Here is a 24,366-nt window from a genome sequence, read left to right as displayed (position 1 = left end):
CTGTGGGTCTGTTTAGATACCCGTTTAACTCTTTGCATTATTCCATCTTTTGCTCACAGTATTGGAATGTGCCAAACAATATGCTTTTTGAAGGGAAACTAGGGAGTAATTTATCTTCTTTATGTGTGCTAAGCAGAGCAGGAGGTAGAGGCAAGCAGGGATTCACAGCAAGCCATGGAGCAGTGATTAGTAACAGCTGACAGTCTCAAACCAAGACTCTCTTTCTTTGGTTACCTCATTGTAATAACAGAGTACAAAGGACTGACTGTCTTCAAGCCAAGAATCAGAGACCCAGGAACACAGAAAATAGCAGCTCACATTTTTTATTTTATTTTATTTTTTTTTGGTAACAAAACACTGCTGCTACCTGTACAGTGCAATTCTAAAAAGACATCATTTTATATCCAGACATTTGGCCTAATCTTTCCTGTAAATAGGATTCTTGTTGGGCATAAAGCTACTCATTTTCTGTATCAGGAGTGAAACAATGAGCTCAGAACATTTGCCTAAGAAAAACATAATGTAATAAAATAATGTAATAAGTAAGTTATTTCAGTTTGATCAGAAAAAAAGTTAATTGTGGTAGCTGATAAGCCAAAGCATATTAAGATAGCTTGAATCCTACAGGTAATGTTGTTATAAGACTGAAATAAGTATGCAAGTAGTTAAAGCAGACTTCTACTCTATTCGTCAAGGATAAAAATGCCACTTTTCACTTATTCTGAATATATTGCCAAAAATATCTACTTTAATGACAAAACATACTACATTCTGGTAAGATACAATTGATAAGGATAACCTGCCCTTCTGAATGCTGTTAAGCATGTTATGTAGTACTCTGTAAACTTCATAAAACAGTACCTTAAAATACACGTGGAAGCTTTTAATTTGCTAAAAGGCAGGTCTGCATTTTGGCAGACTGTGCCTGGAGCCCTTCAAAGACATGTTTTTGTATGTGCAGTACTTATTAAACAACATTCCACAGATGTACTAGTCTTCTGTTATCTGACTGGCTCTATATCACATGATGAAGCCGTAAACTATTTACTATGCTAATGCACTCCTGATCTAACTTAGCTGCTACTGCAAAACATAGTATGACATACTTTGGAATCCAGATGTGAGATTAAAGGTATCCCTAAAGGAACATTAACTAGTAATGCAGTCTAATGTAAAAATGCATTTTGCTTTTACATCTTTAGTACGTAATAGATGTCTGAAGAGGCACATCTATTGAACTGCTATAAAAATGAAATGAACACAATTCTAGTCAGTGAAGTGCAAGATTTAGAAAATTTAGGTTGCCTGACTTAAAAAAATAGAAATATAAAGGTAGAGATGGATAAATCTTTGTTTGCAAACTGACATAGGATTTGAGGTACAAAATCTGTACCAAATACTTGTACCAATTTGTAATTTGTCACAGCTCTAAGAAGGAGGCATCACCTTCTCACTCAAAAGGTGATCCAGCACTGATGGCCAGCCAATTTTTGGCTGTTCAATAAAACTTCTAATAATACAGTGATGGTATTTCTTATTTGGATGATTGCACACTAGAATCTGAAACTGATTAAGTTCATGCAGCAGCAATCATTTGGAAAGAAGTTTTGCTCACTTGGATGTGACTCAACTAAGATTTGAACCAATAGTGATGTGCTCCTAGTCTGTACAGTGACAACCTGTCCATCAGGTTTCTGCTCATATTTTAATTCTAGCAAAACTTTTAAAATATTGAGACATCATCTTTCTTTACTAACTCAGCAATACTAGGACGTTTTGGGAAAGAACTGCATGACATTGCCTTTAGATATGTTAGCAACATGTGATTTTTTTATTTTATTTTATTTTTTTGAACAATTTGCTTTCAAGCTAGCAGTTTAGTTGTCTGGTGCAGTTTTATCTATTGATCTTGCACAGAATTTATCTGAGCTGCTCATGGAGCTGTTGCTTACTATCTGTGATACAGACACTACGCTGGTGTTTACGTGTTCTTATAATCCTTTTAGTCTATTGTATTATTTCCCATTTGTCAGGCATTTTTTGAGTTTGTACTTCTTTACAACACTCTGTATACTTTTATAAGCTGTTCTTGATTGATTTTTACTTTGCTCCCTTCTTTTCTCTTCTCACACCTCAGGTATAATTTTAATTTCTGCCAAGTTGTAGTACTATCTGCATTCACTTGAAGCACCACAAATCAGCTTGAATGGAGCTCCACACTGCTGTTGCTGGTCTGTTCCCCAAACTGCTTTAAAAATATCTGTTATCTATTTATGACAGTGAAGTCAGCAGTTTAGACATAACATTCTCTCAGTCTGGGAAGTTTGTCCTGAAAGACATTGCCACCAATACCACAGTGACTTTGGTGCAGCACCTAGTGTAGTGGGGCCTCAGTCTCTGATACTACAAATAATATGTACTGCTAGATAGTAATTTCTGTCTGTCAAAAGGAAATACACAGGATTGGTCCTTACCAGCTCTTTTATGTCACTATTTGCATTAGAATTTGAACTTATTTGACAATATAGATTTTATTTAGACTCTTCTTTTTCAAAGAATAACATTAACTTGGATTTGATAACAAAAATTCTGCATATTTCTTTAATACCATCAAGACCTGAATCTTCCTTTAATAATGAATCTAGAAATAATCTGAGACTTCCTTTATCAAGTATACAGCACCTGTTTGAAGCATATGGGATCCAATGCAGACATCATTGCAGAGAAAATTGTAAAGACACTTTCAATTTTATGAACTGGCAGCTTTTTAAAACACCACTTATAATCTGCCTGCTAATATTTTAATAATAAATAAGGACATCCTAATTTATGAGATCACTAGCATATTTGTATTTATTTATTTATTTATTTTTACAGACCATAGGAGGAAACAATGATTTAATTACACCCTATCTCTGTGCCAAGAATTTAAAAGGCAATGAACATGAATTTTACCTTTTTTTTTCTTTTTTTTTTTTTTTGGGGGGGGGGGTGGTCGGGCCCTGGGATTTTAATGCTATAGAATCATAGAATAGAATGGCTCATGTTGGAAGGGACCTGAAGGATCATTGAACTCCAGCTCACAAGGTCCACTGGTAACATGCCATATGTATACCACTAAGGAGTCATTACTTTCACTGCAACTAGTCCATTACACTTTAAATTGCCATTACACTTTGGATAATTTTTTTTTCAGAGTTGGGTAATAATGTTAAGGCTGTTCTGAGAACTCATTACGAAAGTGTGGAACTGGAGTTTCATGTGAATGGGCTTTTGTTTTCCTTCTCTTCTCTCCTTTGTTTCTGTGACCTCTTGAACTCTGGGTCACTGATTCAGTTACAGCCTTGCAACATCAAAGTAGTACATTTTTTGCTTTGTCTTTCCCCACCTTACAGACTTGTAGGAGGCAGTAGGAAGAAGTTAAGCCTTCCTTTGGAATGCCTGACAGTAGCAATCAGTACTTTTTAATAATATTATTCAATTCTTTTCTGAGATATTATGGTGCTAAGTGTGGCTGAAAAAAATTTTTTTTGGCTTCCGTGATTCAAATGATATACAGAACCATCTATGCATCATCTGCTTACAAGTAGGACTTAGCATGTGAATTTCTGTGAGAGGTATGAGGTACCAAAGAAAATAGCAAATGCTTTAAAACTGAACAGATGAAAGAGAAGTGTTTTTTAGGTTTTGTTTTGTTTTTTAGGTTACTGTTATTTTTGGACTGTGATGTTAGCAGAACAGAGAAGAAGCTTATTTACTTTTTAATGATCTGTTAAACATTGGACATCAAACATCTTGAATTTGAAAGCTTTATTTTCTCTGCGGTTGCAGGTCCTTTGCACAGCTTCATTAGCTGTGAGATAGACATTAGCAGGCTTAGTAAGCTAATGTTCTCTAGCTTTGTTTTCAGGGTCTGGGGAGTTAAGTTGTACTGCAATTGTAAATACTGGACAAAGCTGATTTTCAGTGCAAGAATGTATTCATTAATGAAACAGCCATTCATTAGGTGAACCCTTGACCAAAACTTATTTTTTCACTAGCTCTGAAAAGGAAATATATTCACTGGAGAATCTCTGATTTTATCAAATATTCAAATCTAAGTTAGAAGTGGGTGGTGAAATGTTAGAATAGAGTAAGTATTTAGGTTTGCATACAAGTAGACTGAGCTGTTTATGGAGGGAGGAAACAGTATCAGCATGTTAATTCTAGTGCAAATATTATACTTCTACTACTATGTTGTACTTTTCTTTTTCTTATCGACCACCAGTAAAGAGCTAGTGGCATAATTGCCTAAGGTGGAAAGGTGTAATTATCTGAAAAAAAAATCTAATTCTCTTTAAGTATGTTACCATTAAAAACCTGCTCCTGAAAACATGCTTAAGGCAACTTCATGAGGCCCTTCAAACTCTTCCATGAAGTAGTGATAGAGAATACTGTTTAAAGAATAATACTAGAATTGACAGCTCTAACTACTCAAGAATTACATGTCAAGCTCTCTAAATATTGGAATAACTTAAAAATCAACATTTTGTAGAATACGTACTTGTTGTTGTCTGACTCATGGGTTTTCAGGGTATAGTCTGCTGTTCAGTTTTTATTCACATCCAAAGAATAAAAATATGCTTAGATATTTGACATTCAGAGAGGATGAGTCTTTAAGAATATCATTAAGATCTGAACACTTCTGATGGCAGGAGAGTAGATCACTCTAATGTTTTCTTTATTCCCATATTTCATATTAGGTATTATAACTGAATTGTTATTCAATTGTGTAAAACTGGAAAGAATGTGATCTTTTAACTTCCTATATGGTATTGCCCCATAAATAATGAGATTTTTTTTTTCCACAAGTCGTTCTGTATCATAATTTACTTCTCTTTGTAGACAATCATTGGTAAAACTCCTGCAGAGAAAAAAGTTCCTTCAAGAAAAAACCTATAGAGGTACATGGGACAATTGTATCTGATGAACTGAGGAGACAAAAGTTAAGAGGTAACTGTTCCAACTGTTTTTCTTGACATTTTGCAAGATGTGCTCACAATAGCAGGAACTGAGTTTGTGATGCACTAAACTGCCCTGTTCTTCTAACTGTGCAAATGTCTGAGGAATCTGTGTTTGCACAGATTGCACATGTCCCTCTTTCAGATGGCAGTGCCATGCTTTGCAGTAATTTACTTTGTGTCAAGATGAGAAAAACTAAACACACCACCACTGTTGACCTGAGAAGTTCTGAGACAGGCCACTCAAGAAAAGCTAGCCTTGAGAACAATCATTGACCTGTAGAAATTTCTTTCTCGCTATTTCTGGAATTTTGGTGGTACTTGCTACCTTCCAGGGACAGACAGATGGGGCTTTTAAGTGAATGTAATTGACTTTGCTGTGGTATGTATCAGTGACAACTGTGCTCAGTCAGACCTATGGAGATCAAGTCCTAAAGAGAGTAAAAGGAAAAAGGCTTGGTGTAAATGGGGGAAAAAGTCATCATGGTGGCCCATATCTGAGGCAGTACATAGAAGTGGCAGAGTATGCCCAGACATAGACAAAATTAAACTTCCTAGACTAAATGATCACCAAAACTAGACCAAACCAAACCAAGTAGTGATTTCTGGAGCTGGTGGGTTGTTGTGTGAATTCTGCATCAATCTTCAGCCATATAACATCACCCTGGACTGACTTACATGAAGAAAACTAGATTAGACTCATGTGAACCTGAAAAAGTCCACATCAAGAGATTTTCCACACAATTATAACAGGTTGTCAATTCTGTAAAGAGATTCCATGTTTCAGCATACATTTTGCTGTGTTCATGGCTGCCTCAGGCACTAATTTAGAGACAACTTTGCAACAGACAAATAAGGAAAAGGTACCATACCCTATGTCATGTACCTGCAGAAAGTTATCAGCTATGAAAAGTAACTGTGACACAACTGGAAAGCAATTCCTAGCAACAAGGCAAGCTCTTAAATTGCAATGATATCTTCTGAGAGAATCTTCACTGCATATATGATGGCACTATTTACCTTTTGTAGTATTCATTTCTCAAGGTCTGAACCAGAGGATACAAAATATATTCAGAAATAACTAGGAAGAAAAAATAAAGAAGAAATATGCACTAGTAGAGGCACCTGGTTAAAAAGAATTATAGTGGATGCAGGATTTGCTTTGTGACTAACATGCAGCTCAAATCCCAGACATTGATGATTGTTATATCTGTAGTCTCAACAAATCCTTCCCCAGCTAGAAATTTCTGTCCTCACTATCTGTTTTCTCCTCCTCAACTTCCCTCACCAGTGAATGGCGATGAATGACAAACTGCTAGCTAAGCAGTCTTCCTCCTCTTCCAGACAATCAAATATTTCAATGGAACTCAGACCCCAGGTTTGAGTCTTGTAGTTTCTGTGGTGTGCAATGGCATTCCTCATTATCAATTGCTCAGGTGGGGCACTCAGCAGCGCTGTCCAGAGATAGGTGTTTAATATCTCTGCCCCCAGCAATGATGACAAAGTTGAACCTGTTTTAGAGAACTTTTTAACCCAGATATATAGCTAAAGGGCAGCATATAGCAGATCCAGTAATTACATTTAATTTCCCAATTAAACTGGAATAATACATTAAAGGTCAACAATTGCCTATTATCAAAACATGGAAAAAGAATAATTGAGGGTGAAAACAATGGTGGAGTACCTAAGGAGAGCATTAGAGTCTCCTGTTTTCGAGAGCTGACAACCTTCTGCTTATACACATAGGGTTTGGTCTGCAGATGGCCCTTCTGCAGCAATCTGTGCAGCTAATGCAGGAAGTAATTTGTGTCTGTCAGATTTTATAATGTTGATGAAAGGATGATGTGCATTACTCCTGCTGGTGAGCAAGTACTCCCAGTAGTCCTGGTGTCCCCAGAATGCACCCTCAGGAACATTCTTGATTGAGGGAATGTTCTTGGTTGTTTAGATGTTTCTGTTCTACACGAGTGGTTATGGCAATTATCTTTGTGCTGCCTGTGTTATACTGAAGACAAACTGACAAAGAATCAACTATGATGGAGTTGCACTCATGCATGAGAACTAGGGATGCAGACCATGGCATTCCAGCTACAGGTAAAGATGTGAAAGCAGTAGAAAAGCAAAAGCTGCAAGCTTAATAGTCAATGGTGGCTGTATCTGTGAACTCTCCAGTTTCATTTTGAAACTATTAACCTATGGCTTGTACCAACAAGCAGCACAATTTAATTGTGTGCTGTGTGAAAAAAAAAGTACTTCTTTTATTATAAATGTGCTCCGTGATTATTTTCATTGAACACCCCATGTTTCCTTTATTATGAAAAAATATTATGAAAAATCATTATGAGATATAATAGTACTGCTCCATCTAAGCTTCTACAAATGATTCATGAGTTGCGTAGACTTTTATGGCAATGTTCCACACCAGTTGTACCTTTTCCAAGCTGAAATGCTGTAGTCTGTTTAATCCCTCTTTGCATTTCACTGCAACGCCTTACCACTAGTAAGCCTTGTCACCTTCTCTGTACTGTTCATAGCAAATCTGAGAATGCTTTCCTCTGTACTAATGACCAATTGAGAGCTAATGATTAGGCATATTATAGCTGTAGTATGGTTGCCTTTCCCAGGTGTATTACTTTGCACTTGGCACCATTCTAAATCATCTGTCATTTTATCACAGTCTTTCACTATTGAAAACATAATTCTTTACAGTTTCAGTCTTCAATACCCTGAATAAAATGCTTGCTCTCAGTGTCCTAATTCCTGAACTGCTGAGGAGACATGTTTTTTGTATTTTGTACTACAAATTGTACAAAATGCAAACCCAAGTCTTTTCCACTTACAGTCTAGCGTAGCTAATTTTATGTTTCATGATATTTTTGTGGTTTTTACTTTTTGTGTATGTTGTTTTTGTAATCAATTCAGATGTATTTGCATTAAAATAATTTGAAAATAATTTGAAAATAATTAAGAAATTGTTATAAGTTGTCTCTAAGATACTTTACGTCCTCTTGCGTTTGATAGGAACAGGAAATAAATGGAGAGACATGCAAATGTTAGTAAAGAGATAGTGTGGGTTTACAATGTTCCATTGGTGCTCAAGCAAGAAGTGCTGTTACAAGCTCTTCCGAGTGGTTTTTATTATTTTATTTTATTTTATTTTATTTTATTTTATTTTATTTTATTTTATTTTATTTTATTTTATTTTATTTTATTTTATTTTATTTTATTTTATTTTATTTTATTTTATTTTATTTTATTTATTTTTTCCCTGCCAGTGACTTCCTGTCAGCAAGGAAAGTCTTGATGTAATGTATTTACATAAAAAATCAAAACAAAGCCTTTGTTGGTGGGAGTTACCAGCTAAATTGGATACCTATGGAGAACACAAATTGAATAACAGTGTGTAGTGACCTGTGAAACAGGTCATTTAGTTGTGAAATGACTAAAAGTAGTGGTTCTCTGAGAAAAGCTATATTTTGTGGTGAAATTTAAATCAGTCTTTTATTAAGATCTGTATGCAAACTTAAATGACTTTAGAGAATATTTTGAATTTTACTTTCTTTAGGTATAACTGACTTCTTCATGAATAATCCTTGCTGTTTCTGTATTACTGTTTTTTAGAGAATAAGAGTTCCAAAACTATGTTACTGCTTACTTTCCACTTTTTAGGTATAAACAGATTTTATTTTATACACTGTCATTTTATGCAGTAAATTCATTTCACTGAGTTCTAATTTTGAGTGGTATCTGAGTTCACTTGGGATTGTTCTCTGAGAATCTTGTGAGGAGAAATTCTGGATATTTCCTATTGCAAAAGTGTTTAGAAATGAGATTATCATTTTAAGTGTTCATTTTATGATTCTTTTTCCTTCTGTAGCTCCTTGCTTTCAGTGTTTGCATACACGTAAATTAAGGTATATAGGATTTGCTGAGCAAGAAGCTCTATCCAAAGTTGTTTTTTGTTGTTTTGTTTTGTTTTTTACTTTACAAATACATATAACATGTCAATCATTATTTTCTACCATTAATGGTTAGCAGAATGCTTTCTGACCTACAACTGGGTTTAGTTCATTTCTTGCTGGAACAATTTTTATGTAGAAACATGTTGAGGAAATATGTTTTGAGGAAACATATGGGGAAACCATGAGGAACTCATAAGCAAATTGAATTCCAACACCTTGAAAGATGATACTTCTAGGTGCTGAATAGGTTCCAGTCTACCTTTTTATTTTCCTAATGATATTTCAAAATGCAGCTGCCCTGTTAGACTCATTTTTTCACTGCTAAAAGCATTTGTCCAAATTGTATTAGAATTACATGACATAATTATCAAATGTATCCTGCCAACATCCCTTTAAAAACTGTGTATAGGAGGGTTCCAACATTTTCATCTTTTAGTACTTGTCTAAATAATGATTATTAGAGGTTATATATCAAACTTGATAGACATTTGGTTTAAACAGTAGTACAAGTACTAAAGATCTGGTGTTTGCAGTAGTGGTAGAGTAGTAAAATGTGTATAAAGTGTCATCCTTCTTCCTTCTACTTTTATGAACATAGTGTAAAAATTACTTCTCTAGCAAAGTGCTTGTAGATCTGTAGGTGCTGTTGGCCCTAATCTACCATACACATTAGTTAAAGATGAAATTGTAGAACTTGGATCTATACTAGTACTGATATTTCTTCTTGTTTATTTATTTATTTATTTATATTCCTGCAATGGATTGATCCTATTTACAAGATTAAGTATTTTCAGAAATTTATTAACCAGCATGGCCATATTTTCATCCATGGAGAACATGTGTGTCTCTTTCTGGAGACACACAAATCAAAGTGTGAGTTTCCCTTTACTTGTGGAAAAAGTATTTGTCATACAGTTACGCAAACTGCATATGTAAATATACATACGAATGCATAAACTGATGTGTGCATGAAATTTAAAAGTAAATAAAATTAAATCTTCCATGCAATTCATTTTTCATGGCAATGACATGTTTATATAATATGGGGGAGTGGGAAGATGGAAAAATTGCCTTAAAATTGGCCTGTTCTCCCACGTGCCTGATGACAGGATGAGGGGGAATGGGCTTAAGTTGCGCCAGAGGAGTTTTAGGTTAGATGTTAGGAAGAACTTCTTTACTGAAAGGGTTGTTAGGCACTGGAACAGGCTGCCCAGGGAGGTGGTGGAGTCACCATCCCTGGAAGTCTTTAAAAGACGTTTAGATGAAGAGCTTAGGGATATGGTTTAGTAGGGACTGTTAGCGTTAGGTCAGAGGTTGGACTTGATGATCTTGAGGTCTCTTCCAACCTAGAAATTCTGTGATTCTGTGATTCTGTGAAAATATGTGATTTGTTTAATAAAATATTTTGTATTAAAAGAAAGGCATAAGAAAAAAATAACAAGTTCTTAGGATGTTCATTGATTGGTTTCTCTTAGCAAGTTTACTACTACATATCTACAGGCAACTCAAATACATTGTCTTTGAATGAAGCACCTTCTGGATTACCAATCTGTCAGTTCTGTTCTTCTATCCCAACTAGACTCAACTAAGATCAGTATAAAATTTCCCATTGATTTGATGGGTTTTGATTTCTAAAATAATTTTGTGAGGACATACAAAATCAGTGAATTTTGTTAATGTTGGAAAAATTGTAATTTTTAGAATTTGGATGTGGATTTATTGCTCTGGTAACCAGCTAAATTTAACAGACAGGGCCTAATTGTTTTTCAGTAGTCATGTATGTATTATATGAACTGAATCAGTAATATATTTCTTAAGCTGAAATATGGAAAAGTAAGACTGATTTTTGTAATATTTTAGTCTTCCAGCGTTACTGTGGGTTCCCAAGGTGTTTATAGGTCTGTTCTGGTGGTATGAATTAAAGGGAATTCCTTTTTCTTCCTGGGAAAAGAATATTGCTGACTCTAAAGTATTTGTTCCCTCTCTGGAATCCTGCTGGTGCTGTACTAAGACTCAGTAGAACAGACATAAGGATTATGTACATGTTTATACATATGGAAATCAGGGAGACATTTCCCATCTGTTGAAACATTTCTGGGTGAAAACAGAAAGCACCTGGGACCTTGTAAGTGATAATATTTTTCCCACAATAGACTTGTCAGTGAGAAGACAGGAGAACACTGGAACTACTTGGAGACTTTATGCAGTGTGGCTTCTGCTTCTACAAAACTAGACACAGGTTGGATTCCCAGCCTGTTCCTTGAAGAGTTGATGCAGAGGCCTCTTTATGAAACCTTCCTATTATTTTTTGTTCTCTAATGTGGGAGGTTAGAAAAAAAAAAGAAACATATTCAAAATTCTGGCACTTTATGTTCACTGCTACTGATTTAAAGTGTTAATAAGGGACATTACAAATGTCAAAATGAGAAATGCTTATAATTTACTGGAGAAAGGATGTATTGGTAATATTTAATGCTATTTGCATCCAGTTACACTTGATGGGTACTCTCTCATATATTGGAAAGGCAGATATAAACCATCATTTCTTAAATTTAATAAGTTGGGACTATAGTCTTTTCTAGAATTATGTCTTTATGGGGGACTGGATACAGCTTCTATATGGATGTGAAAGGCTGTGCTATTGTATTACAGTTCACTGTCATACAACCTAGTTTAGGTCCATCACATCATATGCTATCTTCAGGAGAAATTATATTTAACATCATGGCAAATACATTCTTGTTAAACAGATGGATCTACTAAAACAAATAGTCAGTTAATGCATATCTGTTTTTTGGTGATATCATCATAACTAGCTGAACATTAGGTGTAACATTAGGTGTAGCTTTTCTGTAGCAACTGGCTCAGTGGTGGCCCCATACCATTCTTGCTGTAAATATATGCTCAAGTTTATTTCCATCTTCACAGTGATATAAATACAACAGCTATACACTTTGTGTCTGCTGAGCCACGAAAACTTGATGTACCTGTCTCAATTAGAATTTTCAGAGTATAGTCATCTCTGCTATGCAGTAGATATAAATAAATAACTAAATAAAAGAAATCAACACACACCTTTGCCGGCACTACATCTGAAAAGAGAAAGAAAGTACAGATACAAAAAAGTAACATGATTTGCCCAAGGTTACACAATGTCACAGCATTAATTTTCCACATTTTATATCCCTAAGTTGCTTTGAGCAAAACTGGGCTTTTCACCAGTTGAATCTGTGTTCATATCCAGATGCTGCATTTTTCCTGAGCTACGTAAGGGAGTGGCTTAGAAACTATTTCTCATTCAGTTATTTCATTGAATATTATCTTTGCTTCATTATAGGTATTTTCAAACAATCTAGCATTAATGATGGTCTCTGCTTGTGTTTCAGTTTTTTACTTGAGGCACTCCATGTGCCTTTGCTTTTATTTTGCTGAAGTGATAGACCATGTTCCTTGCTACTTGCTTTTAGCATTTTCACCATTTGTTGCACAACATTGATAGCTGAAATCAGGAGCATCCTGCTTACATCTGTGGTTAGTTAAGAGGACAGTAACAAACCACACATGGGAATCCCAGCTCTCTGCACTTTATAAACTTCTTCCATAGTTTGTGTAGGGGTAAATACTATGCACATGTTGAAAAAGTCTGGGGACAAAAAGTGTGATGCCTCTGACTTTGGGAAAGGAAAGTCAGTTGTGTCTCCTGCAGTTGTCTGTTTTGCAGTCTGACATTGAAAGGCTACATCAAAGACAGAGAAGTTTCTGTATCTTCCAGAATCCATGGAAGAGGATCATGTCATAATTGGAATTAGAATGGGAAATTAATATCAAAGAAGACATACTATGAACTACAGATTGTTTTCATCTTTGAGGTATTTTTTCCACACTGATCCTTGACATATATAGTAAAACACATTGTGTGTTTTACTACACAGCCTGCATTTGTATAAGGTAATTCGCAGTCTTATTTTTTTGTGCACACAAAATCCTGGTCTGTGATTGAACTTCATTTATCAGCATTGCTCCCATTAACACTTCAGGCAAACATTATCACCTACTGCACAGTGTGTTTCACTGGTACTCATGATCACAATCTTTGCTTGATTCTATTGCTGACCTGATATATCATTTTTGGCAGTCAGTAGACCACTCTGTTTCATTATTTTCACATTCCTTTTCTTTGAGCTTGATATAAGATAGAAAATATTCCAGGGCTGTTTTCTTACTGTTTTTGACTGATGTGCAGATTGACTGGGCTTTCATGCTTTGCTGGACTAACAAGGTTACCTGAAAGAAATGCACTGGATTTAATCTTAGTTTATTTTCATTAAAAGTAGTGGTCCAAGCTTCCAAAATTTTGGGGAGAGATGGAGCACGTCTATTAAACTGAACTGTGATAATAATTGTGCAAAATATTTGCAAATAAGTCTTAGAAATCTTCTTTAGTTTTATTCTTTTTATATGCGTTATGATCTAATTACGCTTTTTAATGACCGGTCATTAGTAATTTTCATAAACTTTCTGCCTAAATGAAGCATGCAGACAAAACTTGTGGGCCACTTATTAGAGCTGGAAATTTAATGACATGATGTTCTTGCTGTAAACAGCTCAAAAAAAAATGTTAACATATAGTCTTTGTAATGTAAATCTTGCAGTCTTTGCCTTTTTCATGATGAGTTCAATTGTTAGCATATGCACATACATTTCTTTTATAAAATTGTTAGGGACAATGTATATTTTAAAATAATTATGTCAAGTAAATTGTTTATGTCAAATGCTTCGAGTTATAATAAAATAAGAAAGTATAAAATATTCTGAACTCCTATAAATGCAGCAAATTCAAAACAGAAGTGGAACAAAACTGTCAGCCTTGTGTTTGTACAAGAATTCAGTCCAGACTTAGTTGTAAAATAACCCAAAATGGGAATATTCTCTATGTCGTTGTTTATTTTTGTTGACTCCCATATACTATGCCTTAACTTTGCCCTAGGCTTTGTAAGAAATACTGATTGGGAATGCTGACTTAGGAGTTCTCACATTGGTAAGACTGTAAAGACCAGCATAGAATATGCATAGGATTTGTGCCTAAACCACAGAAGATGAAGAATACAGATATTAATATAATCTCATTTTCCTATAAACAATAAAAGATGGTGAAAGGTATGCAAATAACCTCAATTTTCTCCCAAGCAGATGTTAGTACATGCCTGGTAACATAAACGTCAAAAGATAGAATCTCATGGAGAAAACTGTATACCTGCTTGAGCCACATGCAACAGTGGTAAGTCAGAAGTCAAATGTGAATTAAAACTAAATGGGATTCTGAAACTTTTCTTTAGTGAAAGCACCAAAATGGTCTTTAGAGAAATGTGACAGAGCTGACTTAACCATTGACTTCACCATATTTACCTTGTGAGAGAATGTGAATGAGACTGTCAGAACTGTTTACCTGAAGAACAAGTCTCCTCACTTAATCCATTTATCTGTCTCTAATGTAACAACCCATACCTTCTATAACTATTGCTTCATTTTTATTCTAATTTATTTGCCTTTCAAAGAGTTTGCAAATGAATGTCAAGCCTATTTCTAATACTTCAGACATCATATGTTCTGATACCTGTTATATTGCACACGCTTACATGAATGCAAATGGAAACCCAGAACATCATCTCTGGGAGATATTGTCATGTCTACAAACAGTAAAAATATTTATTCAGATAATTTGCAGTGGGAAGAAATAATTACATTATCAGCATGTAAGACCCTGGAGGAATCTTATGGTTATGGCTTTGCCAAACAAAATACAGGAAATAAGAGACTTGGCTCATGGATTCACCACAGAGTGGTCTTAAAACTGATTTAAGAAGGATAAGACTTTTATCAATGAATTAACCTGTAATGTGTGAAACAAATACCTTGATAGTGTCTGTGAAATTGTACAGTAGTATATCTGTAATGGTTATAAATAATGTGCTAAATAAGGTGTCAGTGTAGAAAATAATTTTTCTAAAGTTTTTAGCAAAAAAAGAGTGAAATTTTATCCAATAAAGAAGGACATGGTATTGTTGTAGTTATGATTTATTAATTATTATTTTTTATTTTTATTTTATTTTATTTTTATTTATTTATTTTTTAAGAATCAAATGCTTCATTTGGAAATTGCTTTGAGTTTTCTGTGATAATTCCCTTCCTAACTAAGGAAATTTAAACTCTTGTTATTCACCCTGATAATGTGTCTGTACTTCAAAGGGAAATTCTAAGAATAATAGACTACACAAGGAAAACACTGTGAAGCACCTGTATAATAAGACAAATCTTACAGGTAGATGACATTCTCTTTGCCAGAAATCTTGATATAGTAATGTAAAAGAATGTTACCAAAAACAAAAGAAAACAAAACAAAAGTCAGAAAGAAGGGTATTGTTTCAATACATGGATGGAAGATTCTTTCCAGACTAGAATTAGCTGGAAACTCATTGTTTTGGTATTTTGATATTTGGTATGTTTTTTATTGCAAGGCCACATCCTTGTGACACCTGTGACTCGGGATCTGGAGATCTATACCTGAACAAAAGGTTTCTACTTAGAATTTTGAAAGTAAGTGAACTCAAGTCCTTATATAGGTTGATCTACCAAACTTCCTGTTTTTTCTGCAGCTCTTTCAGGGAAACACTATAGATGTAGGTTTAGAAGGAACTGAGCAGGTAATTTCTGCTGCAATAACTCATCCTACAAAATGGAACAGCAAGAGTAGCAGCAGGAATCTCAGCTGACACTGAAGAAAGGTAAATGTCTCTCCCTTTCTATTTTCAATGGTTCTTCTATCGATGCCTAACCAGCCTGGGGAGTTTTTTGGAGGTGAAAGGGGCGAGAAGACAGTAAGGAGATATGAGAAATAATGGGCAACAGAATTATACACTGGTTGGGAATAAAACCTGTTACTGTTTCTACAAGATTCATAAATTTATCTAGTTTCAGTATGCATTAAGCTTTCAGTATTCATATAATACGTGTATACAGAAGCAAGCTTTTCCTTCTCCTTGAAATATGTGAAGGCAATTTCACAACCCCGAATACCCTAGTTTTCTGCTGTTAGATTAACAGTTTATATATGTACGTAGTCTTAAGTGTCCTTGAAATTGGGGTCTGGACTCATTTGTATTTTACAGGAGATTCTAATATTAAAATGTTCGAAAATCAGTGGAATAGAGTAAGGCTTAATTTTCAGAGGATCCAGAGGCAATAAGGTAATATGTTGGGTGTTTAGGCCCTAGAACCACACAGCAAATGCTATGATTAGTTTCTCCAAGATGTACCACTAATTTGTTGATAGTGTAAAGTATTTACTTTCTTTTTTTTTTTTCAGATAATTAATAGGATAAACACATCACAGTTACATCCTGAATATCCATAAAAGAGAGGTCTTTCATGAAACTTAGGTGGAATGGCAAGACATAAATGATCACATGAAACTAAGCAACAGAAACAGTGTTTCCTTCCTTCCCTCCTCCCTTTCCTCCTTCCTTCCCTGTAGTTCTTAATGCTTCTGTTCTAGCACTTGGAATATTATTTTCTGTTGTTTTGTTATTCACTGTGTACATGTTTATAAATGTAATTAAAAGAAAACTTCAGAATATTTTTTTTTGTTTACCTGTGACTAAGCTGGACACAATTAGTGGCAAGACCAGCATTTGCAGCATTCTCATGAGTAGTTCTCCTGGAAATGAAAAGTACTTGACTTCCCGATAGCTCATCTTGTATGATCGGAGAGAAAATCCAAGAATTACACCTGGAGAGAGAGAAAAGATAGTCATAACACTATTCTATGGTAGTAGTAACATCTAAACATGTATACGTATATATTAGTTAGTTGACATACCTGATTGTAATATGCATTTTTTGCTACGCTCTGGATTGCACTCCTGATTTGCTCTCCCAAGTATCAGCTACTTATATGAGTAGTCCTACAGAAGCCAATGAATTATTTTTCACTGCTACAGATCCAGAAGGTTGATTGCATTTCAATTTTATAAAATCAGGATTTGTGTAAAAGGAACATTTTGAGTGTTAATGAAAGGGAAACAGTCTCTACGACTGCAGCAGAGTGCTTTGAATTCTGAGATTTTGAGTGTAATCATATATGTAATGCATATGTATACTAGTCACCAACTCTCAGAAGTCTTGTCCATGCCTGTTTTCTCTGTTGGGCCTGATCCTGTAGACATGCTTCAGATTGGATGAGATAACCAGGGGAGACTTAGCTGAGAATCCCCTTGTGGTTAGGTCTTTACCCAGCAAAACAGCACCAGGATATAAGTAGGCTTTACACATGCCTACCTTCAGACACACAAGCACATGCAAAGAAGCATTTAATGGGTGTTACAAGGTCTTGCTGGATAATTAAGTGGTGGGTTTCAATGCCTGAGGCTTTGGGGTGAGGGAGTGCCTAAATCCATTTATCTTGCTAGGAACAGATAAATGGTACTTGACAGATATTTAAAAATGGAAGCCATAGGCAGGCTGATGTGTGGCAACTCCAACTTCTCAGCTGCGACTTCCTCACCTGGCATGAATTGCCTTATTTTCTTACTTCATTATTTGGTTAATTAACACTACTCATTACAATGTGCTGAGCAGTAAGTAGTTTGGTGCCTATATGATGTAGGTCTTCTATATCCAGCTGAGCAACACATAGCTGTATCTTGAGCAGTCCTTAACCATACAGGTAGTGAAATTCAACTATCTGTCTTTTGCACTCCTGACTTCTTGCCCACTGTCTAGCACTGTCATTTATGCTAATTGCCCCTGTATAGAAAGTTGGATCAGAGAATTGTTACTGTTGCAGAAATAATTTATTTTACTGGGTTAATTTTCAGCCAGATCAAATCACTGAGGTGACTTGTTCGCATGGCTGCACAAGATTTGGTAGCTCCACAAAGGAATAGGTAGAAATGTGCCTTGAAAAAGTGTGACTGCCCTTTTTGGCAGCCAAGTAAACTCAGGTGTCCTAAAAAATGAAACTGCATCCTCAGTGGTGGTAGGCAGTAGAGCACTCAGGTTCACTTCTAGAGCTTGTTAGAGCTTGGGCTGGCCCTGATGGTGCTATAGCATTGACTAGGTCCAGTTCTTATCACTTCGTGCTTTTTGTTGTTGTTTTGTTTTTTAAACAGGATTTTTGATTTGTAAATCTATACAGTAGATAATATATTTGTGTCAAAATTTTGCAAGGTAAAATATACCATTATGCCTCCTCTACACCAGCTCATTACCATCTGCTGGTGATAAAACCCTCATATTAGTGACCCCCGTCTGTCTGATCATGCTGCTAGGGACTTTAGCAGATTGTTTGGGTTAGAAGAGTCCAGAAAAATGTAGGACAGAAAACTCCAATATTACAGGATGGAGGAAAAGTGATTAGAGTACAACTGGAACAAATCATGGAGTTCACACTACAGAAGAGAGGTATGGCAGTGGAAAGTATTTATTTTAGCCTCATTCACATAACTCAGGTAGTTAGCCTCATTCATAACTACTCAGGTAGTTAATGTGCATTTTGCATAGATTATTTTTAAAGTAAAAGTAGATCACAAACCACATAGAGAAAGGGTCTCAGAAAACCTGCATTAGTGTTCCCTTATTTTCAGTAATATTTTAAATTCCACTGCAGTATTACTGTTTATTTTCTTTTTATATGGAAAACACATTTCTCAGATATAAAGAATTCATCTGGACCCTTTGTTTCTGCACTTAATGAGCAGTACATTTTGACAACTGGATAACAAGCAAATAGAGATAGACCAGTCTCTTACTTAGGCTGCAGTCCTGCAATTAGTTCCACATGGATTAATCTCTGCACCAGTACAAAGCCTCTGTGAAGTTAGTGAGGGCTTCTAAGGCTGCTATAAGAACTAGTCCTTATGCTATACTGTAAGGGCTTTATTATCTGGTTCTCTACTGTCCAAGCTGTACAAAGTGTGTTAAGAAAGGATCAGGGCCCAAGCAGATGGCCGTTTCATTGAATACTGTTGGTAGTGAGAGTGAGTTTCTGAAGCACCATGCAAATCTGTTGAGCCTTTTTTTTTTTTTTTTTTTTTTTGTCCTATTATGTTTTGTGCATTATTACAGTATTGCCCACCACTGCAGTTTACTAGAAAAAAATTCTACAACATGGAAGGAATGTGCCCTGGTGACCTGGGCTGACATCTGATGGTTACTAATTCTTTAGCCTTAATCTTAGCATTGATCTATGTGAAGCCAAAACAACTTCCCCTGACTCAGTTTCCCTACCTGTAAAATATAATTACTATTGCTTCAAAGGCCTGAAAATTGTGTTAACATAGTGATCTTAAGTGCAGAAGAAGGAATTTAAGAAATGATTTTTTTGTTTTTAGTCTGTTAAAGAAAGAAGAATAGCATGGTTTTACCATCCTCTCTTGATTTTAGAAAATATGGAGAATAAATTTCTTTTTCAGTTCTCAGTTTAAATATCTAGATAGTAGATATTAACTCATGTCAAAGTTTTATTAACAAAAAAATATAAGATTGCAAAAGACAAGTGGAAGTTGACAAGATAGCTCTAAATTCAAGGCCAATGTTCACAGGTTTAAAACCTCTATGATAACATGATAATTTAAAGACAGGCACAATGAAAATTATCAACATGAATTTTGGAAATTAGACATGGTATGAGGTACTAAACCTCTGGAAGTTGTACAGTATTTCAACAATCATCCATGCCTGTGCATGGTTAGTGTTGTACTGATAAGCGAGCCCCACAGTCAAGATTGAGAAGAGTAAATACTGGAGCTGGCCTTTCTCTGTAAAAGTTTCAAGTTTCTGATTAATTCTGAAAATTGTAATGAAACAAAGCCTTGTGTGAAACATGCTCCCACAACCTGTTGTGCAGGTTTCTGTCTACCCTCAATAACAGTAAAGGACAACTAATCTAAGATATTAGAGCCTAACTTCCCAAATGGTAAATGGTTGTCCTGGTTTCAGTTAGGACAGAGTTAATTTTCCTTCTATGGGTGTATCACATCCCCTATCATGCACCAGCCTCTGGGAAAGTTGAACGATACGGTGGACTATTAAAGACTATGCTGAAAACAATGGGTGCTGGGACATTCAACAATTGGGATGCACATTTGGCAAAGGCCATCTGGTTAGTCAATACTAGGGGATCTGCCAACCGAGCTGGACCTGCCCAATCAAACCTGTTTCATACTGTAGAAGGGGATAAAGTTCCTGTAGTTCCTTTAAGAAATACGCTGGGTAAGACAGTCTGGGCTGCTCCTGCCTCAAGAAAAGGCAAACCCATTCATGGGATTGCTTTTGCTCAGGGACCTGGATGCACTTGGTGGGTAATGCAAAAGAAAGGGGAGGTCTGGTGTGTACCTCAAGGGGATCTAATACTGGGTGAGAATAGCCCATGAGTTGAATTGTATGATGTTAATTATTATATAATACTATATGTTGTCTCTACCATGATTGCTATGTATATATATATGTCACTACCATGATTGCTATATATATATATATATATATATATATATATATATATATATATATATATATGATGAAAATGTTGACTAATTAGAATGTGTTAGAAAGAGTGTAACCTGAGCATGACATAAATGGTATGGAATAAGGGGTGGATATATGTCCTGGTTTCAGTTAGGACAGAGTTAATTTTCTTCCTAGTAGCTGGTAGGATGCTATGTTTTGGATAAGGATGAGAAGAGTGCTGATAACATGCCGGTGTTTTAATTGTTGCAGAGCAGTGCTTACACCAACCCAAGGACATTTCAGCTTCTCACTCTGTCCTGCCAGCGGGCAGGCTGGGGGTGCAGCAGGAGCTTGGAGGGGACAGACCAAGGCAGGACAGCTGACCTTAATTTGTCAAAGGGGTATTCCATACCATCTGGGGTCATGCTGAACAATATATAGGGGTGGCTAGCCAGGGAGGGGTGGGCGGCTGCTTGGGGTTAGGCTGGGCATTGGTCAGCGGGTGGCGAGCATTTAGATTATGCATCACTTATTTCGTACACATTATTAGTAGTAGTACTATTATTATCATTATTGCTATTATTATTATTGCTATTATTATTTTCCTGTCTTAATAAACTGTCTTTATGTCAACTCACAGGCTTCACTTTCCCATTTCTCTCCCCCATCCCAGAGAGGGAGGGGGGAGGGTGAGTGAATGGCTGTGTGGTGTTTAGCTGCTGGCTGGGTTAAACCACAGCAATGGTGTACCATATCCACACTGCAAGAAAGCGTAGATTTCTTAACAGAATCTGTTGTGTTTTTTTTTTTTTTGTTTGTTTTGTTTTGTTTTTTGTTTTTTCCTAAAGTTCATTTGCAAATGAACTTTAAAATACTTCAAGAAAAAAGTGAAAAGTTTCTTACCTACATTACAAAATACCTTGGTCTTACAGAGGTAGAAAACTGTTTCACGCAATTCTTTGTGTTACATAGATGAAATAGATAAATGTTGTACACCCACTCATGGGTTTAAAACACCACATCAGTTAAAAAAATTAACCATAACTCTTAGAAGATGATAGACTGGGTTTTACCCAGATCTAAATGCTTACTTAAGAACTTTAGGGAAGTCTTTATCCTCCTCCTTAACCTATTTAGATTAATTAGGTATGAAAATTTAATAAAGAGTGTAGAACAGTATTTTTGTTGTTGTTTGTTTGTTTGTTTTTTTCCCTGTTTCAACTAACTGATTATTTCAAGGCAATAAGGAAGCTCCTAAGAAATGGCACAATATTTTTAAGTGAACACTAGCAGCAATTCTGTTAAATAACTGAATTCTGAATTTTTATAATGAATCCTTACAAGTGTTTCCTCTCTCTTGCATCAGAAACACACAGGAAATAAACCCATAAAATTATTTGGTGTGTGTATTTTTATAATGCCTATGCTCTATATTTTCATGCAGAAAGTACAAAATCTAGCAGTTTTATTCTTTAATTGATCATAAATCACTCAAACATCTTTCAAGGGGAAATTACTAGATGGTATATTAATAACAGTATAAAAATTGCCCTTTAAATAAGGTCTTCTGATTCTTACCAGTAAATCTCAAAACACTGCTAAATGAGATCTGTGTCAATATCCTTTTCTTTAACAGTGGACATATAGACTTTTTCTTTTCAAGCAAGAAATAAAAAGTATCATTATAATTGGGAAAGATTACCTTAGACTAGGTAGAATGATCACTAAAATAACTATTGTTAAGAGTGATCTTTCTGAATATCTTGTAACCAGTGAGCAAATAACATTTTGTTCTATAACAGAAGTTGGGCTACAGCCAGTAAGAGAATCAGGCTCCTACCAGTCTAATGGGACATTGTATATTTTTGTTAGCTGCACAACCATTTCATTCTTATGTTCTTGCAGAGCCCTGGAATGAATGCTTTTGTTCTTTGGGTCATTTGTTTCTGCTTAATTTAGCATTTTGTTCTGACACCTTTTCTTCTAACAGCCATTTTCAGATAAGGTTTCAACTGTATTTACTTGAGGCAAACAGGTAAATAACCTCTCTAAGTGATAAGAAATACTTTAAGTTGCCGACAATAATAGTTCTTAAGCTCTTCATCTATTTTTGCTTTCACAATTTTATACTTACCCTTCTCCTCGCTTCCCATTCCCCTTACTCTCCTTTATACTACCTGATCCTTTCTTCCTTTCTGATTTTCCTTATGTGGGTATGATATGCTCCTTTTGAGGCCATTTTGATGAACCTAAATGCTAGGTGCCTAACATAAGTATTAGATACTTAAATACTGCAGCAATTTTTTCTTTATTACTATTATTTTGTGTGTGTGGTGGTGGTGGTGGGTTGTTATTTTTACCAATTTTATCTTAAAGATTGGCTCATTATGCTAACTGTTGTTTAGTAGCTAGATGATTACTTTTAGTTACTCATTCAGTTTAGGTCTGTAGCTGTTACTGCTCTTAAACATTTGAGAACTACATCTTTTATTATACATGTATAGTCATCAGTGCTGCCTTATTACATTTCTTCAACCTTCTTTATCCTAGACGCATAAGATCTCTCTAAAGCTCTTTAACATAAAGTGTATTTGGTGGGATAACTGAAAAAGCTCTCTGTGAGTCTTCGTTCCCAAAACAGGAAAGTCCCCTTGGTTCAGGAGAGGCAATTCCAGGCTGTTTACTCCTGGAAGTCCTGTGGCGGGCAAAAAAGCAAAGGTAAGGATGGGCACACATGGCATCAGACTGAGGGGGATTATGTTGTAGAGAGCACCAAATTGCTACAGGTTAAACTGATCCAAATTTTTACTGTTTTAGTGCACTTGTACTTGTCAAATACAGAGATGATCTAATCTGGGAGCTGAACTAGGGAGGAACTATTTTTACTGGGACAGTTTTCTGCCAGTATACTTCCGCGGACTGGTTTACTGCTGTGCTGGATGGCAGGAATGCAGGTGTAATTGAAAGTGGAGAAAACAAACAAACAAACAAACAAAAAACAGTTGGGGCTATAAGTATGCAACCTATGGTAGAGTAAGACTGACTTAATTGATCACAAAAACATACCCTTAAGCAACCTTATCAGTTACACTTCCTCACAAGCCATCCAGAATTGGGGATAATAGGTAGCTTGGAGTTCCTTCAGTTCCCTCTTTCTGAGGACTAATTATTTTCAACAAGCACTTGCTGCTCTTTTTGAGACCTGAAGAAGACCTGGTATGAATTGGCCTAATAAATTAGCTGACTTTTCTCTAGAGCTCTCAAATGATAGAGGCCCGTCAGAGAATTTCACATCTATAGCTGAATATCCCTGTGATGTGTTCCTGCACTTTTAATGCCATGACGTTCATGAGCTGTTCATGAGCTCAAAGTAGCTCTCACAGGTCAATATAGTGAAGCAGATTATGGGTCAGTCTGGACACAAACAGATCTGTTTCCTTTGCTGAAGAGAGATGCTGACGGAAGTCAGGGGAGAAGTCCTTTGAGAGAGACAAATATCCTAGACCTGCTTGGAACCCAGAAGCCTGTGATATGAGACTGTGCCGTGGGACAGTTCTAGCAGCAAAATATTAACTTAATTCTTTTGGGGAAAAGAAAAAAGAAAAGAAAAAAAAAGAAAAGAAAAAAAAAAAAAGAACTACCTGGTTTATCTGTGTATAAAAACAAACAAAACCAAAACCAGAACCAAACCTGTTTGAGTCAGGATGCACTATACTATTGTACACAAGTCGGCTACCCCTGGGAGTCCTGGGTGGCATGTAGTGATGGTGGCAGGCTGGTCATTACCTATATCCTACAGAGTCTGCTGCGCATGCACCCATGAAACTTGGGGCTTTCTAAGACTCCCAGACATCAAGGGATTCAGCTGAAACTCCTGCTTCAATTAAGCTGTGAAAGATCAG

General features: G+C 35.8%; 1 protein-coding gene across 1 annotated transcript in view; it reads right to left on the bottom strand.

The window, feature by feature from the left end:
• SLC1A3 (solute carrier family 1 member 3) overlaps positions 1 to 24,366 on the bottom strand; it is a 64,422-nt gene that overhangs the window by 27,252 nt on the left and 12,804 nt on the right. Inside the window, exon 3 of the mRNA XM_027446545.3 lies at positions 16,611 to 16,748. Coding sequence (XP_027302346.1) covers positions 16,611 to 16,748 — 138 coding nt within the window. The remainder of the gene's footprint in view (positions 1 to 16,610; positions 16,749 to 24,366) is intronic.

Source organism: Anas platyrhynchos, chromosome Z (assembly GCF_047663525.1).
Source record: "Anas platyrhynchos isolate ZD024472 breed Pekin duck chromosome Z, IASCAAS_PekinDuck_T2T, whole genome shotgun sequence".
Taxonomy (NCBI): Eukaryota; Metazoa; Chordata; class Aves; order Anseriformes; family Anatidae; genus Anas; species Anas platyrhynchos.
Note: the sequence above shows the minus strand (reverse complement) of the source record. Positions and strands in the feature narration are given on the sequence as shown.